At 39.2% G+C, this 25,486-nt stretch overlaps 1 protein-coding gene across 1 annotated transcript; it reads right to left on the bottom strand.

Moving 5' to 3' along the window:
- Nucleotides 1-5,874: 5,874 nt before the first annotated feature.
- cdc42ep3 (CDC42 effector protein 3) lies at nt 5,875-25,371 on the bottom strand. The gene is made up of 2 exons (NM_001045727.1): nt 24,948-25,371; nt 5,875-7,658 (listed from the first exon to the last, which is right to left on the bottom strand). The coding sequence occupies exon 2, from the start codon at nt 7,438-7,440 to the stop codon at nt 6,676-6,678; it is 765 nt and encodes a 254-aa protein (NP_001039192.1). The 5' UTR covers nt 7,441-7,658; nt 24,948-25,371; the 3' UTR covers nt 5,875-6,675.
- Nucleotides 25,372-25,486: the final 115 nt, after the last annotated feature.

Here is a 25,486-nt window from a genome sequence, read left to right as displayed (position 1 = left end):
TCCTCAGTGCCTGTTTGCCTGCACATAATACATTTACTATATTATACACATTGCAAATCCATAGGTTATTGAGACCATATATAATACATACAACATGTCAGTTTGTTTGTGAATGCTGTTAAATTTCTTGCCAAGCTATCTTAACATTTATACTGAAGCACCTTTACAAAGTTGCAGTATGTCTTATTGTTGAAGCAACCTCCTGCAACCCCTTTTTGGCTAAAAAGCACTTTTATCCCAGGCTATGGATAGAGCATGGGGCACATTGGGACTATCTTTCAAAGGAAGGGTATAGTTTGTGTGAAAGATAGCAGATAATGGAGCTGAGGTTGTGGTTTAACTACAACTCACAAAGGCTGTGTGATGCAGATGTATTAAATAGGACGCCAGAAGGTTCAGTAGTAAACTATAATACAAGGCTTTATTCGTCCAAGACAGATGATATTGCTTCACAGAGGATCAGTACTCACATGAACAAGATAGAAATAGCAGAACCCACTTAGGATAGCAAAGGAGGGTACCACCGGTTCATCCCACCTCTTTTGGAGTCTGGGCAGGGTAAAGTACCTGTCAGCAGGGTACCACTTGGGTAGGTAGATCAGATAGTGAAGTCAATCCCCAGGTTGATAACCTTTAACTCTTGTGGGTCCTACAGCTGGGCTTAGATCAGGGGTTATCCTGCCTGTATCCTGTCACTAGTCCGTGGCTCTAAGCTAAGGAAACATTGCCTAGTGGAAGAAATACTTCCGTCTGTCTTCTAGTTGGGGCCTCAGCTGCCCTTACTATCTAACCTCTCTACTCTCACCACTTCTAGAGGGTGCTATAACAGAGCTGCTACTTCTATATAAACCTAATTCACAGGGCCCTGTCCCCAGCTTCTCCAGATCAAGTATTGTATCTGGGGTATCCTTTGCTTACTGGGGCCTGTTGCTGCACCCAGGCTCAGTGGAGCTGTTGTTAAGTTGCTGACAGGCAGCCAAAGAGGAAGCCACTCCTCCTTGCTAGACACTTTATCAGTCTGCAAGGGGAGTGGTCAACCTAACTAACCCAATGGGCATAGAGCATGACTATAAACTGTTACAAAGGCTTCTGCCCAGTAACAAGGGAATGTGAGTGAAGAGGTAGGGATAAAAGGTATAAAAGAGACCTCCTCCATACCAATGAGAGCGACACATCAACTGCAGCAATGTTACAGACCTCTGCACAGGTAACTGTGTGTGTACAGGCACATAGTCTACTATTGTATGCATACAATATGCAAATTGTAGTTTTATGGAAATGTGCAAGTAGATGTAAAGTTATTGTTTAATTACAACTCCCACATCACCCGCCAGCCCGCTTGGCATGTATGTTTCAAATTGTTGCGCCATTGTGCTAAATAACTCGATGGCTGCTGCTTAAAAAAGTAAGTGATAAAGTTCTAGGTTCTTATTAGTAACTCAGCTGGGTGAGACGGAAAGTGACAGACAATGTAAGGGGGAATTGTGTTGAATTTTTAGATCTTCTTCAAAGTCTTTTCCAGGTTTTCTATCACATAGGAAAGATAGGCAGGTGGGGGTTGAAGTTCAGATGTCAGTCAAGATTGGTTGGACCACTCCCATTCCTCTCTGCTCAGAACAGCCTGGACCACATGGTGTGACCTGTGGAGACTTGTTGGGAGAAAACTGCTTTCATAGCTCAATAGTCTTTTCCCAGCATGATCTTCCATCCATACCATCTGAGACTTGAGGCCAAGCATTTTAGCCCCAAACATAGGCTAATAAACTGCAGACTTTATCAAGTAGCGGAGTTAGCAAATAAGACTGGCCAGTTAATGGCCAGCTTAGAAATGTACGCTCATTATGATTCTCCTAAGTATTTTGCGTATAGTCCTCATCTGGACTTGACAATTCTGGAAATGAAGGAAAAGTTGTGGAAGAATTACGATTTATGTAGAAAGTCTCCATAAATGTGGAAAATAGCATACTGCTGGTAATTCTCCTGGAGAATGTACTTTTATAATGAAACCATAGCATCAATACATTGGCTGAATGATAAATCAGCAATTCTACTTCTTACTGCTTTATAGCATTATTAAAACTCTTTTTGTAGTGAGACAATTATGTTTCACATCACTGTGCTTGCAGGCCAGATCCTATTAAAATGATGATGTCACTTTAAGCATTGCATCTGGCCTCCAGTTGGAGGCTACTTCAGCACATGAAATGTGTTCTTTTTAGGTATAGCAGCCTTATGGGCTTTAAACCTTTATAGGGCCACTAAAGCACAAGAAAAACAAATTTTCAGTTACTCAGCAACTCAGAATGATTTGGTATGTGTGTCCTAAGGTAGAACGGCTCAATAAGGCTTTCTTCTGTGCCTTGCAATGTCAAAATATAGAGCCCTTCAGTATTTAGTGTGAGAGATGCAATGGAAAAGATCATTGTTTGGTATGTTTTCCACCAGTGTTAATGGTGGGATACAGATGGCACCAGATAAAATGCCTGGTTTTGCAGCAGGTGATGCTGGGTTTATGTTACTGGCTTAGAAAAGCCCCTGGAGTAAATGGTTAGGTCCTCCATTCCAAACTCCCTTTAAGGTTTTCATTTGGCCAGCTGTAGGGAGCTGCCTCATTAGGCTGCAGGTGAGCAGCCAATAAAAGGGCTGTGTGATTACACAGGAGAGAGGAGGTTGATTTTGACTCCGAAGGTCACTCTCAGAGCAGGGCACAGAGCCGGAGGGCTGCCTGTGTTAGGAACTCCCAGAGGAGCTGGGGGTGCCTCCTGTCACTGCAGGGAGCAGAGGGAGTTATGACCAGAGAGATGAGTGCTGAGAGGAGTCAACAAGGCTTAATGTGAAGCCTGAGTGTTCCAGAGTGTGGAACTAACCCTGGAAGGTGAGAACCCTGAAGAAGGGACAAATCACAACCCTGAACTGTTTATGAACTGACTTATGTTTCTGTTGGGAAGAATTTGCCCAAATAAACCTGTTTTGCCAGAAGAAGTGGTGTCCCTGTCTCTTATGCTCCAGATCCTCTGCATGCCTGCCTACCATTGCTAATTCCTCCAAAATTGCGTGTACAGGCAGCATGTCACATTAGGTATAATGCTGCTGCAGTTCAGGACTATGGGCATGCTTGGCTGAGTTGGCATAGATAAAGGTTATATAGGAGAATAGAAAGTTTGTTGCCATGGTGGTAAGGGTACCCTGAGTAACTGTAGCTGAATCTAGGCAGCCTTTGTGTTATTTTTTCATGAGTTAATGCCAGGGCTCCCCTGGAGCAATGCATCATGTACTTTGTACATTGGCACTACACACGTTTTAAGGAGTGTGCACCCTTGGAACAAGTGACCATACCTTTATAATTATGGGCTATTGGCAGACACTGGCATTAGCCTGAACTTGTGCCTGCACCCAGAGCCATTGTGTCTGCCTGGGTGCAGGTATATGGAGCAGATTTCGGCACTGCAATGCTTAATTATGTGTTTTGGCTCCGAAATCTGCTAAAAAAGGAAAGTGAACTGTGACCACCTTTGGCACATTCAGTTGTATGGAGCAACCCAGGAACACCTTTGGCACATTCAGTTGTTCGGAACAACCCAGGAACACTATATTGAAAGTGCTCCATATTGAATATTGTTTTCTAAAATCAGCTACATGTTTTTTTTTAAGGAAAACTACAGTATTATGTTTACTAGCACTTTTCTACCACCATATTGTGCTCCTGACTGCATCTACAGTAAATTGATTCTCAGACTGGAAATTAGTGATGAGAATTGTGCTCATTGGTGGGTTACTGCACTTTAGCCCCCTCAATAATGTGAAGAGCTGCTGTATAGAGCAGTGTCAGGAAGCTAAGTCATGCATATAAGGGCTCATTTATGTTAGAAAACCTGTGTATTGTGCAGTGTGCGCATGCAATTTCAGCATGTTTTTTTAACCACAATACAGTGCTTTCCCCCATGATTTTTGTCATTTCAGACATATATGCCCAAATTCTTTATATGAATTATGTGGAAGTGCATGGAAGTGCAAAGTTGCTTTGACAAAAGCAACTGCATGTAGCAGTCATCAATGAGCCCTATAGTTGTGATTTTTTTTTTTTTAAAGTTTTATTTTTCTGTTTTCAGTTGTAGTTGGGAGTATATTTCACTGCTTACAGAGTTACTGTAGCTGTGCATGTGAACATTTATAGAGAATGTTTTAATCAGAGTCAAATACCCTGAGCCAATTAACTGTTTCCATTAGATTAACTAAAAAAGCTTAAAGTCATTACAAGCTGTAAGCATTTTCCCTATCACTTATGAGCACAAACAGCGCTAAAAACATGGAAATCACCAAAAAGCGGTGTTAATGCATAACTATTATAAAGACAGGTGAGTGGGGATTTATGCTCAGGCCATTAAACACGGGGAAAGGACAAACTGTGACAGAAGGTGTATGGACATAACAACATGGAGAGAAACCTCTTGCAAAAACAATACATTTCTTCCCAGGAAAGTAAGTGAAAATGTTCAAAGTTTGTGTTTTTCTCTTGAGTAAATAGGCTGTACATGCATCTCCAGTTTGCCTAATGAACAATACTTCTTATGTCATAGATATTAAAGTGTCAGTGTTTTAGCAACTGTGCTTATAGAGTTTGAAGAATGGCAAAAAGCGTTTTAATAGTTACAAAGCTATATATATATATATCAATATAAACCAATTTTATTTTCACGGAACCAGAAAAAAAAATGGCATAAAATATTGGAAAATAAAAAAATCTGGTAAATATGCTACAGCAACTTAAGCTCAAAGAATATAAAGGCAGAAGTAATTTTTTTGGTATACAATGCAGTCTAATGTAATATGGGAGTAAGTGATTTGTGGCTGCCCATATGAGGTGCAACCACAGGACTTTTGTAGCTAAAATTATTGTAACAAAGTGTGTGAAAATATGGCAAGAGTCATAGATAGATATAAAACAACATTGAGGGTTTTATCTTTAACTGTTCAAATACATTTATTTATGTACTTATTCTTACATTTCCCAAATATATTAGAGCCATACTTCAAGCAAACAATAAACAGTAAATGCCTTCATTCTGAAGTGGCAGGATAATATCTACAAGTGGATGGGTTTTATTATACAGAAACTTAGTGCTAGGGCTATAAAAATGATGATGATGATGATTTTCTTGAGAGCTAGGGATCATTTAATAAAACCACTGATGCATGTGCAGAAGCACTAAGGGGCCCAAAAGCAAGTCCCTTTTTAAAGAGTACTCTCTGGTTGCACTCAGCACCTCATGCTTCATAAAAAAAATCCAGTTCAAGGTGCAGTGCGTAGCTCTGGTGGACACAAAGCACTCCCTAAACTATGTGCCTGAATGATGAAGGACGAATGGCGGGAGGCCAACGCACATACTATACCCCTGAACAATGTAGGTCTCTATAAACATAACAGCTCATATGTTAAAGCCTGCTTCAGCTAAATAAAACATTTTCATAAAAATATACTTGCAATTGAGTTATTCTAAATAGAAAATTGCCATTTTACATCAGCCAATTAATGGGCAAAGTTATGTCTTTTGCTCCCAAAATGCAGTTACAGCTGCATTATTTCCTGTCAGGTGGTCTCAGAGGGAGCACACAGCCCATCACTAAATGGTGGCTCAAGGGAAAAGATGTAAAAAGGCAATATTTGATGTAAACTATTATTTAAGTATTGATTCTAGAGGTATAGTATTCCTATGTTTCTAGTGGCCTAGTGTTCCACATTAAGAAAACTCCAGCTCCCAAATATTCTATATAATCCACACTTGTACTTCCTGAATGCAAGAAAGATTGTTTCATTCCTCTTCTTCTTGCACAAACCCATAAATACTAGTAGGAAAACAAACCTGTTGAAGCAGATGCTTTAGCATCAATTATTTTATTTAACAATATGAGAAACCAGTGCTTTGCTTACATATGAAACATATATTGCCTCATACATCTGTAGGACATAGATAAGAAAAAAAGTATAATACATATTTTCTCAAACTGTCACAAAAATATACATTGAACCTGCGATGAAAAATGTGAAAGCGATAAAAAAATGGTGATGGGATATCTATAAAATACAAGCTTTGTTGTAAAAATACAAAGGCACATAAAGGATATTTAAATGAAAATAATTTAGTTATGTGCTGCGTAGCAGAACTTTAATGGCTAAAATATATATACTGGGACCAGGACATAAAGTCTATGGGGCTCCAGGCAAACTCTGTGAGCTGTAACATGGCAGCATGGTGATTCCTGGTCCATCCAAAGACTTTCTGATGCATGCAGCAGAAGCTGATGATATGGCACACGTAATGTATAAGTAATGATACTTAGTGCTGTAATTCAACAACAGTGAGAGGACCATGGGTCTATATATTTATCTGTCTACATTCTCTTCCCTTCTTGCAAACAAAGGAATATATTACTATACATTTCTTCTTCAGAGTTCATTCTTTCCGTACATAAAAAAAAACTATGAAAGAGTAGACAAGTATCTAAAGTGTCTCACAAATACCAAGATTGAAAAGGAAATCTTTAGTATATATACTGATGATGAAAGAAATACGGCGGTGCAGATATGTAAACAATAAAATATTTGAATTATTCAAATCTATGGGTAACAGACTTTATATATGTACCATGTCTGTAAGGTGTGGAAGGCCTGATTGTCTAAGCCTTGCCTTTGTCCATTACATGAAGCACCTCATCCAACAAAGATGGGCCAAGGTCAAGTTGGAGGGTGAGGAGTGAACTTGCCAGGTCAGAAAGAGGCTCTTCTGGCTTCATGTCTGGGCTCTCTATTTCACATGCAATATGGCTATCTTCAAACAAGTCACTAGCTTGCCAGTCATTATATGGTTCTGAGAGGCTGGAAGAATGGCTTGACCTTCCATTTGTAGAACACGAAGCTGAATTGCTTACTTTCCACTCATGATCAAACTGGTGTCCATTTTCATATGGTTGGCTCTGCTCAAGTAGTTTTTCCTCTAGCACAGGCTCACAGCTCAGCCGGGGTAACCTTGAAGGGCTAAAGGAATCCCTTTTAGAGTTGAAAGTCACTGTGGATAATAAAGGCAGAACCAAGGCCTGCGATCCTCCAATTGTAGGGAGAGAAATTGCATTTTTAAGTACAGGCGAGGATGTCTCAGAAAACACAGACTCACACGTGCTGTTTGCCCTCAGAAATTCACCGTGTCCATGATAATGTCCGTTTCTGGGTTTCCCTTGGTTGCCAGGCAACAACTCAAAATTTCCTTGAAGGAAAGAAATGTCACCAAACACATCATGTTGCCCATCTTTCCCAATGTGTATTGTGTGACGGAAATCCCCTAAAGGTGGGCTGATCAGGTCAGGGGACAATATATCCCTTAGTTTGAATTTTTTCCCCTTTTTGCTGTTGGCAGTTTTAAGATAAATGGGTGTCTTCGCTGGCATCTTGAAAGGTATTAAACGTGTAGATGTTGAATAAAATCAGCTTTATATCTCTGTTAGATTACATCATTCACTTTACTATCCCAGCCTCTGGTTTGCTCTTAAAGTCACGCAGAAAAACTTCTCCCAACACGTTGGCTGAAACTCACTTAGTGGCAAGTGCAAGCTCGTACTTCGTCTGCAGGCAGCACATCCATAAAGTTTCGCTTCTTTCCGCAAACCTGGAGAGGAAAGAAAGCAAGTTATCATTAACCAGTTTTTTCATGGCTCATTCATTCTTGTTTTCACACAACAATCAGTTATGGTGCTGACAGTTCCAGTCTACAGATTCGCTTTGTGATGTGGTTTCCCTCCATTAAACAGCATAAAAGTGACCAGATTCACAAGGCCACTGTGGCCTTTCTGTGACTTTCCTATATTTTTATGCCTGTGCCCCTTATTTACAACTCACTGAGCACATTTTTATTGGCAATGTCTAAGACATTATTTTTTTTTGGTCTCCTTAATGCTTCACAGATATTAATAAGAGCTGGGCACTGTTAATATCAACAAGGAAAATTGCACAGGCGGTGTATTACAAGGAAAATACATTACAACAACAAAAATAAGTCAGGTCTCAGTTTTCATTTATTTTCCTTTTACACTGAAAGTATTTATACTGTTATCAACAAGGAGACATTTATCTGGTGGTCTAGATTAAAGTATTCATTAATATGATAGAGTAAATCATAGCACAGGCATGGGATTTATTAATTAGAAAACATTTATCCAGAAATCTCAGAAATGACATTAAGTCCCGCAACTAAAGCACAGACTCAGCTACTCCATAATAAATCATAATTTAACCCTTTCCTAGCCAGTATTGTAGAGCATCTGGTATCCAGGTGAATACCAAATTCTTCATAGATTCAGCAGGATAACAAACCAAATCTAAACCCCAATTTGCAAGCTCAGATTTGAGAAAAGTAAAAAATTGCATCAATTATTAACAAAAGATTGTTGCATTCAGTTGTCTAAAGCTTTGATGTCAAGACTAAGGGGCACATTTACTAATCCACAAATGGGAAAAAATCGGATTGGAAACGAAAATTTTTTCGTCACCGTCGCGTTTTTTTCGTATTTTGTGCGATTTTTTCATCGCCATCACGACTTTATCGTATTTTGCTCGACTTTTTCGTCGTCTACGTGATTTTTTCGTATTGAGCAATTGTAAACGGCGGAAAAAACCAATCTGATTTTTTCACGATGGCAACTAAAAAGTTGTGGAAAATATACGATAAAATCGCGGGACATACGAAAAAGTCATGACAGCGGCGAAAAAGTCGCAAAAATACCGATAATTACGAAAAAAAACGTGTTCGGACGCTTTTGTCCCGTTCGTGGATTAGTAAATCTGCCCCTAAGGGTTGGGAGGTGGTTCAGCTTAAGATTTGTCCAAATCCAAATCCTGCAAAAAACGCTCTTATTTGGGCGAATCCTGGATTCCCTGTATCACCTGGATTTGCTGCATCCCTTATTCACTTCCACAGTATTTGCAATGGTATATGCACATGAAATATGCTTTAAAGAATAAGTGAGATACATTAAATGTTAATTTACTATAATATTACAAAGCTTGTTTTATGATCATATCAGTCCCTGTCCCATTGAAACTTACATTCTAATTTCCATTCCCTAGGCGCACAATACACTTGAAGGCAGATTTATCAAAATGTGAAATTAGAGCTCACCACAAAAAAGCACCCACTCTAATCCTATGGGATTTTTAAAAGTGCATGTATCAATGGGTGAAAGTAAGATAAACAGCTCTAATCTCACATTTTTAATTTATCTGCCCTTAAGGCTATTTCAATCAAAGCCAACCTTTCCATACTGTATTGTGTTTAGACTGTGGGATAAAGCCCCCAGAGACAGAGAACATCCAGTCCCCACACACTGGTCTATGCCCACTTTAATTCCCCAGCTGTAAATGCCTATCCAAAGTGCCACCATCCTGCTCATCCATTGAGCCTCTGTATGAAGCAAACTAAACAGAAGGAAGGGTTACAGAAACACACTCTCTGCTATGGATACTTCTGGCAACAATTAAATATCAGATGTCTGGCTAGTTTCTAACAATAGAAAGCATTTTCAAAAAGAAAGAATTTCACCATGTCAAAGAACAAGTCTCACCGAAGCCAAAGCCAATAGTTCCTAATGGATTACAAGGATGTTGTAAATCATAGCCCCTGTTAGGAAACACAATCTATCAGTGTATTAGTGCTAACTGTCCCTTTAGTGTTTACATCACATAGTTCCATGTTTGAGTACCAAGAAAGCCTTAAAAAAGTATTTGAAAAACAATTCCAGCCGAATATTAACAGACAATTTAACTATGAGCTGACATCTGAATCTTCCTTCACTTTAATGGAAGACCTGCATGGGTTTGAACAATGAGAATCAGATGCTCGGGGATGTGAGAAGATGCATTTCCTTGGACCCTGAAGTCAGTATTAAGAGAAAAATGTATTTCTTAATTGTTTTAATAAAGACAAGAGATTTAAATTGAAACCAGAGATTTTCTTTCTGCTACCTTTTTGTTTTCAAACCAGACCTTTTTCATCAATCCTGAAGATACATCACAGGAGCCAGCCAGAACTGCTTTGATATGAAGCTTACATACTGTAGGTCTATATGTAGGTCTAGGTTTTGGCATTAAGGATATCCATGAAAACAAAACCTTTGGAAATGTGATATATCCCTTTAAAAACCCTCATTTATCACTAATAGAACTTGAGGACTGAGGATTGTTTTTTCCCTTGGCAGTTTCTGCAGGCAGAAAGCATATGTAGAAAACAGAAATCAAGCTAATGAATATCTCTATGCATGCTCAGAATGAATTATTCGTTCCATAAAATGAGATATTTCTCTTACCCTTATTAATCCCTCTCCATTTCATAATGAGGCATTTTAATGTTTTTTTTTAAGGACAATTCACCAAACATACATTTACAGGATACTGGAGAAAGCAATATCATCATGTGACACTGACTGCAGAAGAGCCTTAGTGAAAGTCCAAAACTTTGCATCACTTACAAGAACACACAGATTCTTTAAATAAAGTTTTAAAAAAACACGGGGTTTGCCTGGAATTAGGATCACTGTGCTAAAATCTATTTTAACACAACCAATTGGGTGGTCGTTTTAGAATTACAGCTTCTACCTCCTTCCAGTTCCTGGTCAACATGGAGCAGAAAGCAAGGTGGTACAAAAAAGTATTAGTATATCTAACAGGACAGGTTCTCATCCAATCACTTCCCAGCTTCAACTGAGGCAAGAGTGCCTTCTGTATCCCCTTATATCTAGGGGCAATCCTGCCATGTTTTGATTTAAAATGAGCCATCTGGTGACTAGATGAGATTTGTGAAAAAAATATGTTGTCTTTCATTCCATGTTGATACAATTACTCTGCCCATATACAACATACCAAATGCTGGGGAATCTTGTATCACTAACCCACAAAGTGATTGTAAATTAAGATATCTTTCACTATATGGAGTCACAGAATGAACCCGATTATTGTCCCCATATAATAATGAGATTTCACTTTCTAGAATAGAACAATGAGGAACCCATTCATTGTCACTGCCATTGACTGTGAAGAAGAAATCTGTTCATGAGTCACTTCCTTGCAGTGATACAATGATGCGTGCTTGCCAGATACCGCTACATATTTCTTCCCGTAACTGCTATAAGCTATGGTGCATTTGCCAACTGCAGTTATTAAAAGCATTTTATTGTCTGAATCACTTAACCAGCATTGGGTAATTAAAACAAATATTTCATTGCAGCATTAATCTTCTGTAGGTGAGGATGTAATTTCTATTTAACTGCCCGGCTTTATATTTTAAATATAAAATACTTTGCATATATTGAATTGGGTCATGCCTGTCCACTTTTGATATCCTTTAGAGCGAATGTCAGGGGCTAGCTTTCAATTTGTGGCAGAAAAGCTCCTAAACTGTCCCTTCTGTTTTTAAGCCCTGGCCATACAAAGCGAATGCTGAGGGTCTGTTTGCTTTTCACTGCTCCAAAAGGAGCACAAAGAAATGTTACCTCGCATGTATTTACAGGGTGACAACTGCCACCTCACAGACCTCCTCTGCATGTGAATAATAGGGAACGGACATGACACTTCTAAAGACTTTGCAGAAGGCAGGAAATGACCAGTGCCCCTATTTGCCATCCTTTCCCCTTTGCATGACATAATTAAAAGTACCGCCAAATAGCTTCCTTCCCCCAGGATGTGTTTGGCTGCACAAACGACACGCCGGGTTTAAAGAAGGTGCCTTTTCCCTGATTCATCTTGCCATGATCCTTATGAACTCATTATTATGAGCTTTGAACTCATTATCATTTTTCTTTATAAAAGGGGTGGCTCACCTTTAAATTAACTTTTAGTATGTTATAGAATGGCCGACTCTAAATTTTTGAATTATTTGCCTTGCTCTCAGCTTTTAAATGGAGGTTACTCTGTATAACTTTTCTTTCTAAAGGCCATCTCCTATGTATATTCCAGTCTTTCATTCAAACAAATGCCTGGTTGCTAAAATAATTTAGACCATAGCAACCAGATAACTACAGTGCTGCTGAATAAAAAATGAAGACCAATTGGAAATTGTCCCAAAATAGCAATCTTTACAGCATACTAATAGTTAATTTAGAGGTGAACAACCCCTTTAAATAACAAGGTAAGGCTGCTAATCAATTTATTACTATATGAAAGAGGTCCTTTGTACCTGATTGTTTACCTTTTTTTAAAAAAATACAGCTTTTGTCTCGAGTAGCGCAGTTTTAAACATATCATCTGTCTCCCTTAGTCATGGCTGCTATCTTCATGTGAATGAGTTCACTGACATGGTGCCCACCAACAAAATGTGCATGTCAATTTGTGCCTTCCCCTAGACCCGAGCATATATGTGAATCTTACGTGCTAGATTGTACGAGGCGGGAGCTGCAGTAATAGACGCATCGATTGGCTCAAGGCTGGACCCAGTAATAATGACTTGCCGACTTTACTAGCTGCTGTCATTCTCCTGAAGCAGTAGGCGCGCTCCTGAAGTTATGTAATGTGCATGCGTCGCGAGATCCCTCACCATTCTGCGCATTACTGACGGTCTTGGTCTTGACAAAAACGAGATGCATCGTGGGAATTTTGGTTACCGAAGTTAGCGGCTTTGCAGAAATTGCAGGGACTGTACTGAAAACAGGGTTTATACAGAGTGGAATGGCAAGGGCAGATGGCATTGCTATGGCTTTAGATTGACATCAACAACATTAACTCTTTCATACTCTTTCCTTGTCCTTTAAGGTATATTTAAATAAGATCAGCAAAAGTGTTGCAGTAAGCCACCAATAAATTATGTTTTGGTGCACCATGCCCCCACACTTATTAGGGGTCTAAGTGGTGCAAGTGCACGTCCCTTAGTGTTCATTTCCTAAGCACCTGCTCCCCCTCGGCTGCTGTGCTCTGTGCTAAGCAATGAATACATTTCCACACTCAAGTGTCAATTACACCAAAAGCCAATTAACCTGCCTGTATGGTTTTGGAGTATTATTCTTACAATTAATAATGTGTATTGAAGAAACAACAATGTATTCCACAGACAGTACAATAAATGGCTATAAATGCTGAGTATGCAGATTACATATAAAAATACAACTCATAACCAATGGAAGAGATAAAAAGGGCCCTGTCCAAAAGAGCTTACAATATATAAATGAGAGCAAACCCTTGCTGCATTGAAAACATACTAGGGGTCATTTACTAAGTTCGGGCCAGGGTGCAAAGTGCAAGGATCGCAACAAAATGCAACCCTGCCCTGCACTAGCCTGAATTACCACAGGTCTCTGCGCTTCACAATAAAGAGTAATGAACAGTGTATGTGTTCCATGAATACAGTGCTGCCTGCATTCAGCAGAACAGTACTCATATGGGGTGGGAGGAGAAATTAATGGAGGTGTCCCCCCACCCTCACCCTAACTTGTGTGTGCAATTCAGACCTGCAGGTAAGGGAGAATTGGCAGGATAGACTGCAAAGGAGTCCTGTATGGCTCTATGGCAGACAGTGAGGAGAGAGCTTCCCTGTGCTCACTACAGACCCTCGATACACTCAGTTTGCTTTTTTGCTTGGAGTAAATGACCCCTACAAACTCCTTATGGGCTGTGTCCCAGCACTTCAAGGTAGAAGTGGTAACCACTGAGCCACCATGTTGCACACACAGGATAGGTGATAGGGAGGTCAATGGCTTAGAAGAAACAAATTCTTGCAAAAAATGTTCTCTCTAAATAGATTAAAATAACATACTATTAAATGTGTTGATCAACAATGGAATTTGCAGCACTCGGGTGCAGTGCCATGACCCACCACACAGGCCTGGCTTGTTTTATCAGCTCAGCTCACTTAGTCATGTGTATATAAACCCTGTTAAGCTTGTACCATTCATGCTGTAATTTATGAGTAAGAGTGAGTAAGAGTGGGGAGATGCTAATGGAGGTATGTACAGTATACTCTCTCCTTCTATTGCATACAGAGGGGTTGATAAATTAAAAATAAGTGCTAAACCTTTGGAGGAATGTGCCTAAAATTTGTATCCTCTCTGCAACACACTTTAGTGAATAAATCCCATAATGAATTTAAGTGGAAGGGATTACTGCTCAGTGATCAAACTCATCACTTATTTGTTCACCAGAAAGCACTACACTTGCTGGATTCTATTTCATCCTCCTGGAGGGCACAGAAATGGCATACAAACCTGCAAACCTAATAGGATTGAAGGTATTTACAAGAGAGGTGTGACAGGAAAACACCCATTGTGATTAGAAGAGATAGTGTAATCTGCTCCAATGGTTTTATCACTAGAAAGTAATAGGCCTCTGATACCAAATCAAATACCTTTAACTCCTGGGGTTATGTCCTGCTCCTGGGCAAAGTTTGCCCAGGAGCAGTTACCCAAAGAAACCAATCAGCATGCAGCTGTTTAAAAGCTAATATCTTATTGGTTGCTATGGGTTACTGCACCTGGGCAAACTTAGTTTCTTTTATTACATATGGGGGGTTAGTGTTTAAAGCAAACATACATACAGTGATTTGGTTCCCACTAATGTAATGTTTTTTTTCCGCACCCCAAAAAGTCAGTCAATTGGTTACAAATGGAGAAAGCTAAAGTGCGCACATCTAACAGTTGCATTAGAAATTACTAAGGGGGAGGGGGTTAATGTGAGCATAAGGCTCTTATCAATCACCAATGTTCTACTGTAAGCGCAATTCGAATACATTTGCTGGCATCTGTTTGGTTCAGATGAAGAGATGGAGGGGCACAGATGGGGAGCATAGTCATTTGCATAGGCAGCTCTAAAGGCCCAGTTTGGAGGGGGTCATTATTTAGCATGCCTGCTTCTGGAAACTATGATATTTGGTGTGAGTCCCAGCAATTAATTTAGTATTAAATCTCTAAACAAAAAAAGGTAAATGCAAGTCAATATAAAGTCGACTTTAGCCTGTAAGTTAAATCCTGTGTATTGTCCTTGTGTATCCTTTAACTCATATCCCAGCTTTTATCAATTAGCTGAAACCCAGTCAGGCTGCCCAAGCCACTTACTAATAGCAAGCGAGAATACGCTGTATTGGGGTAATGGCACATGTTTTATGGAATGTCTTTAAAGCTGGCTATACACACAAAAGCTGCCTACTCTGCCCCTCCAGACTTGGCAACATATAGGCCACTTTAATAGGCATGTTTATGGTGTCTGTCAATCAGTCTGCCAACCAATATCAATAGCTGGCCTCTGCCCACAGATATCCATGTGTCCCTATATGATATCAACATTGGCCAAATCAGGCAAAGATCTGCTCAACTGTTGACCTTGCCCAAACAAGCAGGTCTGTCTGTGTATGTCCAGATTAAATTGTGGAAAAAATGCTCAAAACAAAACTTTAGCACAACTGTTTTTCTTAAATGGTACATTTACCTAAAGTATTACTTTAAATGCACACCCCACCTACTCCGATAGATTGCAAGCAAAATGCTGCCTGCCAAAGCCCAGATGTATGAACACCTATTGCACAATGTCTGGCCAAGGAAAGGTCTGGAGCAATGAATCAGTATTTCTAGAGATAAAAGCAAATCTAGTGTGCATGTTCTAAAAAAGATAACATTTTGTATTCGTTGCTTGCATTCTCATTCCTTTTCAGGCATGGGCTAAATTTACATTCTAAAGATGATAAAGTGAAAAAATGCTTTCTGAAAACGTAAAAAGTAAACCCAAGACAAATAATAACCGAGTAAAAAAGGGGGTTTTCATATCAATGTTTTTTAGTGTAGTGTACATATTGTGTCGCTAAGGTGTACCTCAGCAGTTTTGGATTGGCTGTACCCTTCACTCGTATTTTCCAGAATAAATAGTTCCTAAGCTGCTAGGTTTTTAAACATAAATTCCTGCTGTATGGCCATCACTAAAATTGTGAGTAATAGGATGCTTACCAGCCAGTGGTTTGGGTTCAGGGTTGTTGCTTTAGTCTACACTACATCTAAAGAAAGAAGTGCTGCATATTTAGTTTTGGTCTTCTTTTTTACCCAGGGGACCAAAGACCTTAAGCAGTGAGCATTTGTGCCTCAGAAGATGCCCCCAATAGGTCCCCATCTTATTTTTCACAGCATTACTATTTGCTGATGTTTAGGGAAGCTGTTTAGTGATGACTTACAGTATACTAAATCTATGACAAGCCAGCCTTATTAATGATTTTCTGATTTCCAAAGATCCATTAGCTTAACTTCTCAACAGCTGCCCAGAGCATACTGAGCTTGTGCAGAGTCACTGACACTAACACTGACGCTGGCCTAACAAGATCAAAGATGGCAAGCTGCTGTGAACAAATATGAAGGGCTATATCATTAGTGTTATTACTGCTGATACTCTCTGCTGGTATACTAGGTTCATAATATAATATACAAATTTTCCAGCCATATTCATTTTTAGGTTTTAGTTCTTTTTTAAGCAACCACACACCTTTCATGTAAAATACCCCTACACAATTGTACTAAACAGATGCCCATATCCAAGCAATCACAATCAATCCTATCCACCACTAAATGGATAGATGCGGCAGTGTCTAAATGGAAAGGGACTCTTTATACCTGGCTTCAGTTACCACAAAGCACCATTGACAGAGGGAGGGTTAGTTGCCTGAAATGTTGGATCTCTGTTTCTTCACATCAGGCCACATTGAATCTCACTTCTTGATGTGCGTGCATCCCTATGAGCAGCCACACTTGTCCACAAATCCTTGTGTGTTCCTATTTCCACCTTCTCACGCTATATGATCATTCCGCCCAGAGGCAAAAGGCCAGATCAATGCAATGTGATACATGATACACTAACTCTGCAAGTTGCAAAATAGGGACACGCAACAATTGTCCCATCTTATTCCCATCTTTAAATCTTACACGTTATTATGACATGGACAAATGAAAGTGATCAGTGGCTGAGCTGTATATATGGGTAATATTACATATATATTTGTTGTTTCTATATTAAGATATTTTATTATGCAGATGCTGAATAGAGAGACATATATTTTAGTTGTAATATCAGTTTTAGGCATTAGATATGTCAACAGATATGTCATTTACACCAGACAGAAGTGGCGAGACTAGTTAAGATTGCCATGTATCATTGTAGGGTAACAAACAAACAAAGTATTAACTTACATACATAGTATGGGAAATAGCAAGCATATGTGGAACATGAAGAGCAGCAGGAAATCCTGTAGTATTTAGATAACAAGTATCTAAACCTCATCTAAGAAGAAGCCACTCAGCATTCCTAGGGCAAAGCCAGAAGTGGTGGAAAAAAGCAAAAAAATGGAATCCAACCCTAAATGAAGCAGTACCTTTGTGCCAGAGATTATCGGGCCCCAGTGAAGTGTGCTTTAACTAACTACTCTGCTATCAGCCATCTTTTATCATAGCTTCCCTCTTCCTGAATATTTCATAACCTGTATACTCCTACTCTTTCTTCAGTTGACATTTTGGCGTATTTGTTTTTTTTTTTTAGAAATACACATTTTATTGGTTACTATGGGTTACTAGACCTGGAACAAACTTTGCTACTTTTTAAAGTTTACTTTGCTACTTTTTAAAATTACCCCTAAAAGTCACCATACATAACAGATTTAAGCTGTGGATTATTCACTAGCTTATGCGCCCGTGTATGAGCCTTTCCTGATGTCCAAAAATATCTGACAAAATAAATCTATTGGGCAGGTTTGAAGATGCTTTCAGATGAGGATTACATTCTCACATTAATACAGCCCTCTTACAATGGCCCTTTATAGGCCCAACTATATGATCAGATCATTGACTATGGCCAACAGATCGGCTTGTTTGGCAAGCGTTTTGCCATTCATGTCATTACAGAACATGGAAACAGACATTATAATAAAAATGACACCTGCCCCCAAATTAGAACACACTGGTAGCATGATGGATCACATTTTCTAATTGGGTCAAGCTTGAAGTACTAGTACATATTTAAAAACCAAACTCCCACTCTAGGGATAGGAAGATATTGACATCTGCAGAGTATCATATTATAAAAATGTTATTCTTGTAGGTCATTCAACTAGAGCTAAATTTTAAATTTTATCTCTGTCAAGAGTAGGGAAAGGTTGGCTCACTGGTTAAGTTGCTAGACTCTGAGTCATGGTGGCCTGGGGTTTATCCCTTTGACTGTTTATCTTTTATCTCCTTGTGCCTAGGGTAAGGCTGTCAAGTAATATAAATAAAATGTTTGACCCTGTTCATTCATAGTTATGTATTTAAATTGGGTTGAAAAGTCCTACAAGTTCAACCTCCCTAAAGGAACCCAAGTGACCTATTTGTACATTCACATATATAAACTATATATACACCTATCTATACTATTTTTTTTATTATTAATTTCTTTATTACAGATTTTGTATCACAATAGCCTTGGATATTATGCTTGTTCGCAAAATCATCCAAGCCGCTCTTAAAGGCATCACTGCCCTCATCATAAAAAGTAATCAGATATTTTATTTAAATTTGCTAAATGTGACACAGGCAACCACTGATGCTACATTTATTGCAGTGCAACCAATCACAGCATTCTCCCAGCAGTTTAGCTTAGCTGTTCCCATGGAGCTGAAAAACAGCCACAATATTCTGCAGGAATGCAATTCTTTTGATATATAATGTAGTTTGTAAAATACTACAAAATGTGGTCCAAATGTCATTTATGAGCAAACCTATAACAAAAACCCCCCAAAAAACAGAAAATAGGCAATATGCAGCCAGGACATGTTATAGTGTGTTTGATCTGCAGCACAACCAGTAAAATCTCCATATATAGTATCACTACATGGAATGATTTACCTTGTTCCTTCACTCTTTGGGTTTGAAATGCTAACAAATGCCAGGTGTGGGCCTACCATAAAGTTATAAGCAACATGTTAAGCCTGACTTGTTGGAAGAGAGATCATTTGCAGTCATTAATGCCATCTGCTATACTTTATGGTCAGACTGACATCTCCATAGTTCCAGCTTAATCATCATTATTTAACCTAGTGAAAAGGTATCATTTTTTTACAGCACAGAGTGCCTTTATTGTTCTTTTTCTCTAGAGTGTTAATTGTATAATAATCGGAATAGAAAGTCTCTAGAAAGCTTAGAGTTGGGTTCAAATAAAAAAAAAAGAATATGCTCTTTGTATGGCATGGAATGCAGTAAGATTATCTTTCATTAATACCCTTGAATGTTCTCTTCCTGCCTCTCTTCTTAATGACAGCGTGCCTTGGATAACATACTGTATATGATAGCAGAAGTGAAGTCCCCATCTCTACATTTAACAACCAATTATTTATGAGTGGGGATGAAATTGTGAAATTACCTTCCTCCTTTAAAAAACAGTATTTACACACTTACAGCCATTTAAAAAAAAAAAAAAAAAAATTAATAAAACTAACTGGGAATGCAATTGTCACAGAAGAATTAGGTGAGGTGCTTTGCAAGTATAGCATATGACTAATAAGAATGTTATCAATTGCCAGATGAAGGCTAATTATAAACTTGTTACTTCACATTTTTGAGATACATGAAATTACATTATTCTTTCTTTCATTATTTCTCCTGCCTGCACGCCCAATCTATATCTTCTTATCCTTAGCTAAAATCTCAGTACAGGTATGGGATTTGTTATCCAGAAACCCCTTATGTAGAAGAAAAAGAGGAAAGCTATCCCCTAAAGACTTTATTATAATCAAATAATTTACATTTTTAATAAATTATTTCCTTTTTGCACTTAATCATAAAATACAATACAGCTATGGGAGCTGTAATCCAGAAACCCATTATCCAGAAAGTTCCAAATCACGGAGAAGTACATTTTTGAAAATGATTTCATTTTCTATGCTATAAATAGACAGTAGCTTGTACTTAATCCCAGCTAAACTATAGGTAATCCTTATTGAAGCCAAAACAATCCTAGTGGGTTAATTACTGTTTAAATGATTATTTAGTAGACTTAAGGATCTGAATTATGAGCATTCTGAATAACAGGTCCCATACCTGTAAATGTATTCATTATTTAATCCAATGAGAAGGTGTCTTGTTTTTCTTCTCTTGAGCAGAACTAAAAGTACAAACAACTTGGTACTCCAGAATTTTTGGGATAGGGAATTTTAGCTGGTAAACAACTGTTGCCTGCATGCCCAATCAGCGAGAAAAAAATAATCAAAGAGAATATTTGTTATTTTTTTCTCTTTTGAAAAAAAATCAGTATAGAAATGCACCTGCAGAAGAGCTGTGCATGTCCTTTATTGGTTAACTGAAGGCAACACTAGCCTAGATCTTTATTTGGTCATAAGTGAATATTATTATTGGTATCATTAGTGTACATTACAGCAACCTATTCTGCAGCCCTGCATATCCATCAAACCATGATGGCCAATCTGCCACCTGTGATGAAGGAAAGATTTCTCGAATTCATGACCTTAAAGTGACACTCAAGTGCAGGGGTGACAAACATAAGGGTTGCTGGCCATATCAAACACAAATATTCCTGAGTCAAAGGCCTGTCCACTTTGTATTTATATGTGGCTTTCAGCATTCCGCATTCCAACAGTGTATTTTAGAAATGTAGGAAACACCGCAAGGGGACACCAAAAGGGGAATTTATACTCTTGTTCCCTAATGCACTACAATTTGCCATCAGTGACATCCTTTGGTCCAAAATGTTTCATATGTAACATTCAACACCACTTTCCAATTTCACAATACATGGAAACACATAGAAAACATGAGCACTGCACGGCGCATTTTACATCAGGAAGGATGTATAAGTAAGAGCAGTGACAATAGCCTGGTTAGGTGCGTCAGCTTTGCCTTCCCTTCTCAGCATTCCTTCAGGATGCTGTTTTATTTAAACAACATCCTTTAGGAAATCCTGTTGTATCTGCATTAAACAAAATGTTTGTTAAAAAATGATTTCATAGTTGGCTGTCCATAAATATAATGATGTCTTGTAAGCTTGATACAGCAATACAGACACATCAAAGGCCATGTCTTAATATGCCTGTGTTATTTTCCCATTGATAGGGACAGGGTACATACAAAGTACACAGTACATACATAAATAAAACATTCTGTTCTTTTTATTCCTATAGGCTTACAGGCTAGCCAGTGCACTCCAGAATTAGGGTGACCACCTGTCCAGTATTTTACCACTACAAATTATGTTTGATGCCAATTTCATTAATAGAGCAGAAAAATAAAAATTTAGCAAGGAAAAAAGGTTTGTAACCCCTACTTATCATATATACAGCTAAAAAGCAACGTAGACATATATTCTTCATTTGATTTATAGGATCAGGATTAGACTGACTACAATAAATGGCATAATACCTGAGGAGCAGCAACAGTTAAAGGCTCCCTAAAGACTTAACAACAAACACAGGTCTGATTTACACTACAAAGGTCCAGCCTTGGGTAGAACTGTAAATATTGGGCAAACCAGAAGGATTTGTTTCAACTGCACCATGACTTTGGGTTCTGGTTTGAATGGCAGTATATTTGCTGAATAAGACGTTACATATTTGATATGTGGTTTGTTCTATGCTGTAAAGCAGCTATGTTGGCACAGAACCAAGACAAAAACTGTGGGGCTTTGGAAAAGTGGCATCACCATATGTCAACATAACATGTAAAAAAGCCCCCAAGTGATTTGGGAACATGTACTCAGTGGCACATACCCTTAAGCGGGTATTCAAAGGCCCTTTTATAGCATATAACACAAAACCGACGGCAAATAGTATTTCTTTCTATCTCTTAGTATAATCTGAATGCATTTATTTCCCTTGCATCCTAGGTTACTGTATACTTGCTAGCTGCTGCCAGACTGTTTTAACGGCACACATGTTTGGCCCTTTTCCAAAAGGGATAAAGCAAGACACATAATTCTGTATTCTACACTGATATATTTGTCTGGCTGAGCCTTTATAGAACACTGAAACCTACCAATAAGTATGAGAGAGCAGAAAGTTGTCTGGCTGTTGCAGTGTTTTTGCTCTGTTTGCCCGAGGTGGTGGCTTTCTCCACCCAGTGGCATTGTAGTAACCTCCCTTGGCAATAATTTCAGTAGAATTAAGAACTAGTCACATATACAATATACAACTACCGGTTTGTTCAACTGATATCCAACCACACAGCTTGGAAGTGCCACTTGTACTGTGACATGTTGGCAGGAGGGAATTGAGTGTGAGCACTTGAGCCTCTGACAGCCCAGCAACTTTTTTTCTATCTGATGGTTGACTAATTGAGGCCTTATTCTGTAGCCTAGAAATTTGTTTTTATTAGAGTAAAAAAATGGTCAGTCACCAAAAATTCATATACATTACAAAAATGAATTACACTAATACATCACCAAGGCCCCACAATGTACCAATACACACACAGCTGTAAGAATTCCTATTCTTCCTGCAGAATCCTGAGCATGCACACAGACATATCCTGCTACGTGCAATAAAATATATACTCACTTCCTACCATCTCTCCATACACTTCCTTCTAAGTCTAAGGGCACACAAGGAGATATGTGAGCATTTTGATGTCACTACTTTTCCATGGATTGGCATATATATATATATATATATATATATGGACTTGTTGCCTATTGGTTCCTTCTATACACATCTGGAATTGGCTGAAGCAGTTCTGCCAAGTATTATGCAATTAGTGTGCCAGTCATGCTTTCAGACCTGCCCAAGCTGTAAGGGTTAAAATCATGCAGCTGCAAAATCCATGTCAGTCAACAACCTAATTGGCTAACTGATCATCAAGTAACTGGCCAATCAGGTTAGTATAGCAGAAAACTGCAAAAAGTGACTGTTCGCAAGTCCCACTCATCCCCCACCCTCCCTTGAGGCCTGCAGAGCAGCAATGAAATTGCTTTTGGCTCTTAGGTATTAGTTAGGGGGGCACTGGAAGGGGTGGCATTTTGTAGCACAAAAAATGTTGCGTCAGTTGTCTAATATGGGGGGTTGATACATTCTGACATTTCTGCTGAAGTAGGACATCCATATTACCTCCATAGACAGCTATGTTTTCTGATGATAACTGAGCAGCTGTGCAATACTTTAGGAGAATCCAGTTGTCCCCCGTAGGAAACAGTAGTCACAAATCCATGTCTTTCACCCTAAGGTGGTTACACATAATATAATCAACATGTCTCACTAATGACTCGTCCCTAATTCTCAGTCCATAAAACACAAAGTATTCTAATAATGGGCAGGCACAGGCAAATTGCCCTGCTAGGAGACATTTCTGAAATAGCAGCCACTGTCCTCCCTGTATTGGGTTGAACTGGTGAATAATATTCATATCACCGCAATCAGGGCACACCTATATCTCTGTGCCTACAATGAAGAAATAATTAAGCGCATTAATTCTGCACTATAAAACCATAATGTAAGCATCCACAGGGTTGATTCGCTATGCACGTTATTAATGAATGTCTTCCACAGCAATTAAAGATGTGTAATTAATTTTCACACAAGCAGGAGAAATATTGTTTGTTCAGTGGAAATATAATAGAGCAACACACACCCACATTCATTAAACAAAGGCTTTTATGCTGAGCTGCAATCAGACACCCATGTAGTTATTAGAGAAACAGACGAGTCGCTGGGCTGGAATGAGGAGCATGCATATCTGTACACATTCCTCTGCTAGCATCTCAAACATGACATGCTTGGCCTCTGTCCATATGGTTAGAATAAAGTACTAAGTGCATGGATAATAAGGACATCTCCATCAGCGCTGCCTTTAGTGGTGGGGCCCATGGCAAGAGTCTAACCTATGGTCTTAACTACAATTTCCATGTCGGGCTGTTGGACAGTGCTGGGAGTTGTACTTTAACAGCAACATAAGGTTGGGCAACAGTGGCATTACATGCATTACTCACGAATCAAAGACCTGCTGTCCTTCACTCTTCTGACCTTGCACCACTCTATCTTTTTTTTTATGTTATATTTCATTAAATCCTGTTCAGCTATTGGTTTCATTCAAAATCCTAGTAATTAGATTTCACTGATGACAAAATATAATTGTGCTCATAAGTGAACTGGCCAGTAGCACAGATTAGCTGACATTCTGCCAACAACGTGCTATTTCTGTCCTGACTCTCTACTCAAACAGGGGGCACATATGCAATACATGAATGCTTTAACATATCAGCCACATCTTCAGGGTCATGCAGGCACAGACCCCTAGCCCACCCTTGTCTTAACCCTTGTCTGGCAGACCTATAGGTGCCTTAAATCCCATGTATTATTATTTATTACCCTTCATTTATACACAGTTTAGATGCCATATTTAAGTTAATGCAGAACTGTTCAGTAGATCCCAGTCACTAATAGGTTACAATCTGATGTATTTATCTATTTTTAAGGAGGGGGGTGGGCTGAGACATACAGAGATTAAGTGACTTGCCCCAGGTCACAAAGAACCATCACAGTTAAAGTGCAGGTCTGACTCCTGAGTACCACAGACTTAACCCTTTACAACCTATAGGAGCTTGAGATGATAGATACCTATAGTGTATATTTTATTCATTTTACATTTACATTTATATAGTGTATATTTTATTCATTTTAGGCATATATGTCTCAAATGCAGCCATATATGAGGTAAATACTGTTTTCCCCAGAAATCTAGGAGGGCAATAAATCCAGCACCCATTCTCTTAATGGAACACCGGATTCCCAGGGGGTTTAATTATTTTTTTCGGTACTATGGTTCCATTGCTGTATGATTAGGGCAGCCCAGAGAAGCAGTGTGACTGTGCAGAGCCCTATATTACAGATATCATCATTCTACATAATTCCAATATGAGATTGATTGGTATTCAATAGGGGGTATATGAACGATGCCAGCGACCAAGCCTACTGACTTACCGCTCTGTGCCAGGGAAATGCTTCTCTCTCAGCTCAGATCGCTTCCCCGATCCCGATTCTCCCAATACAATGTGGGGATGGATCGCTCAGTTTGCCGGCAGCTTCCTTCTGTCTGGCAGCGATTAAAGAGACCCCAGCGTTAAAAGGAGCAGAACAAGGGCAGCTGCTCCCAGACACCTCCCTTCTACACCAGCCGAGACGCGGCACCATTTACACCTGTGCCAGTCCTTCAGTCGCCCAGACCCGGCTACCAGATGCCTCCTTGGTCTGTCAGAAAAGAAAGCAGGGTCCGCATTTGCCCATTCACCCTGCAAAGTTCTCTGTATTCGGCACTATGGGGGCTGTTTAAGGCAAAAGGGTGGCAGCGCAGGCAGTCGGAGTGGAAGGAATCTGAATTAGATGCCGGTTGTGAATGAATCGCTCGCTGCTGCAGTGGAAAAGCAGCTAATGAAGCTCTCCCGGCTCTGGCTGCTTTAGTCAGTGGCTCGGCTGTGGGATAGGGGCGGGGCCATAGCAGCTAGTGGCTACATTCTCTGGTA

The sequence above is a fragment of the Xenopus tropicalis genome, chromosome 5, assembly GCF_000004195.4.
Source record: "Xenopus tropicalis strain Nigerian chromosome 5, UCB_Xtro_10.0, whole genome shotgun sequence".
In the NCBI taxonomy this organism is placed as follows: Eukaryota; Metazoa; Chordata; class Amphibia; order Anura; family Pipidae; genus Xenopus; species Xenopus tropicalis.
Note: the sequence above shows the minus strand (reverse complement) of the source record. Positions and strands in the feature narration are given on the sequence as shown.

Coding starts and splice junctions, on each gene's coding strand:
- cdc42ep3 (NM_001045727.1), bottom strand. CDS start 7,440: ATGCCAGCGAAGACACCCATTTATCTTAAAACTGCCAACAGCAAAAAG.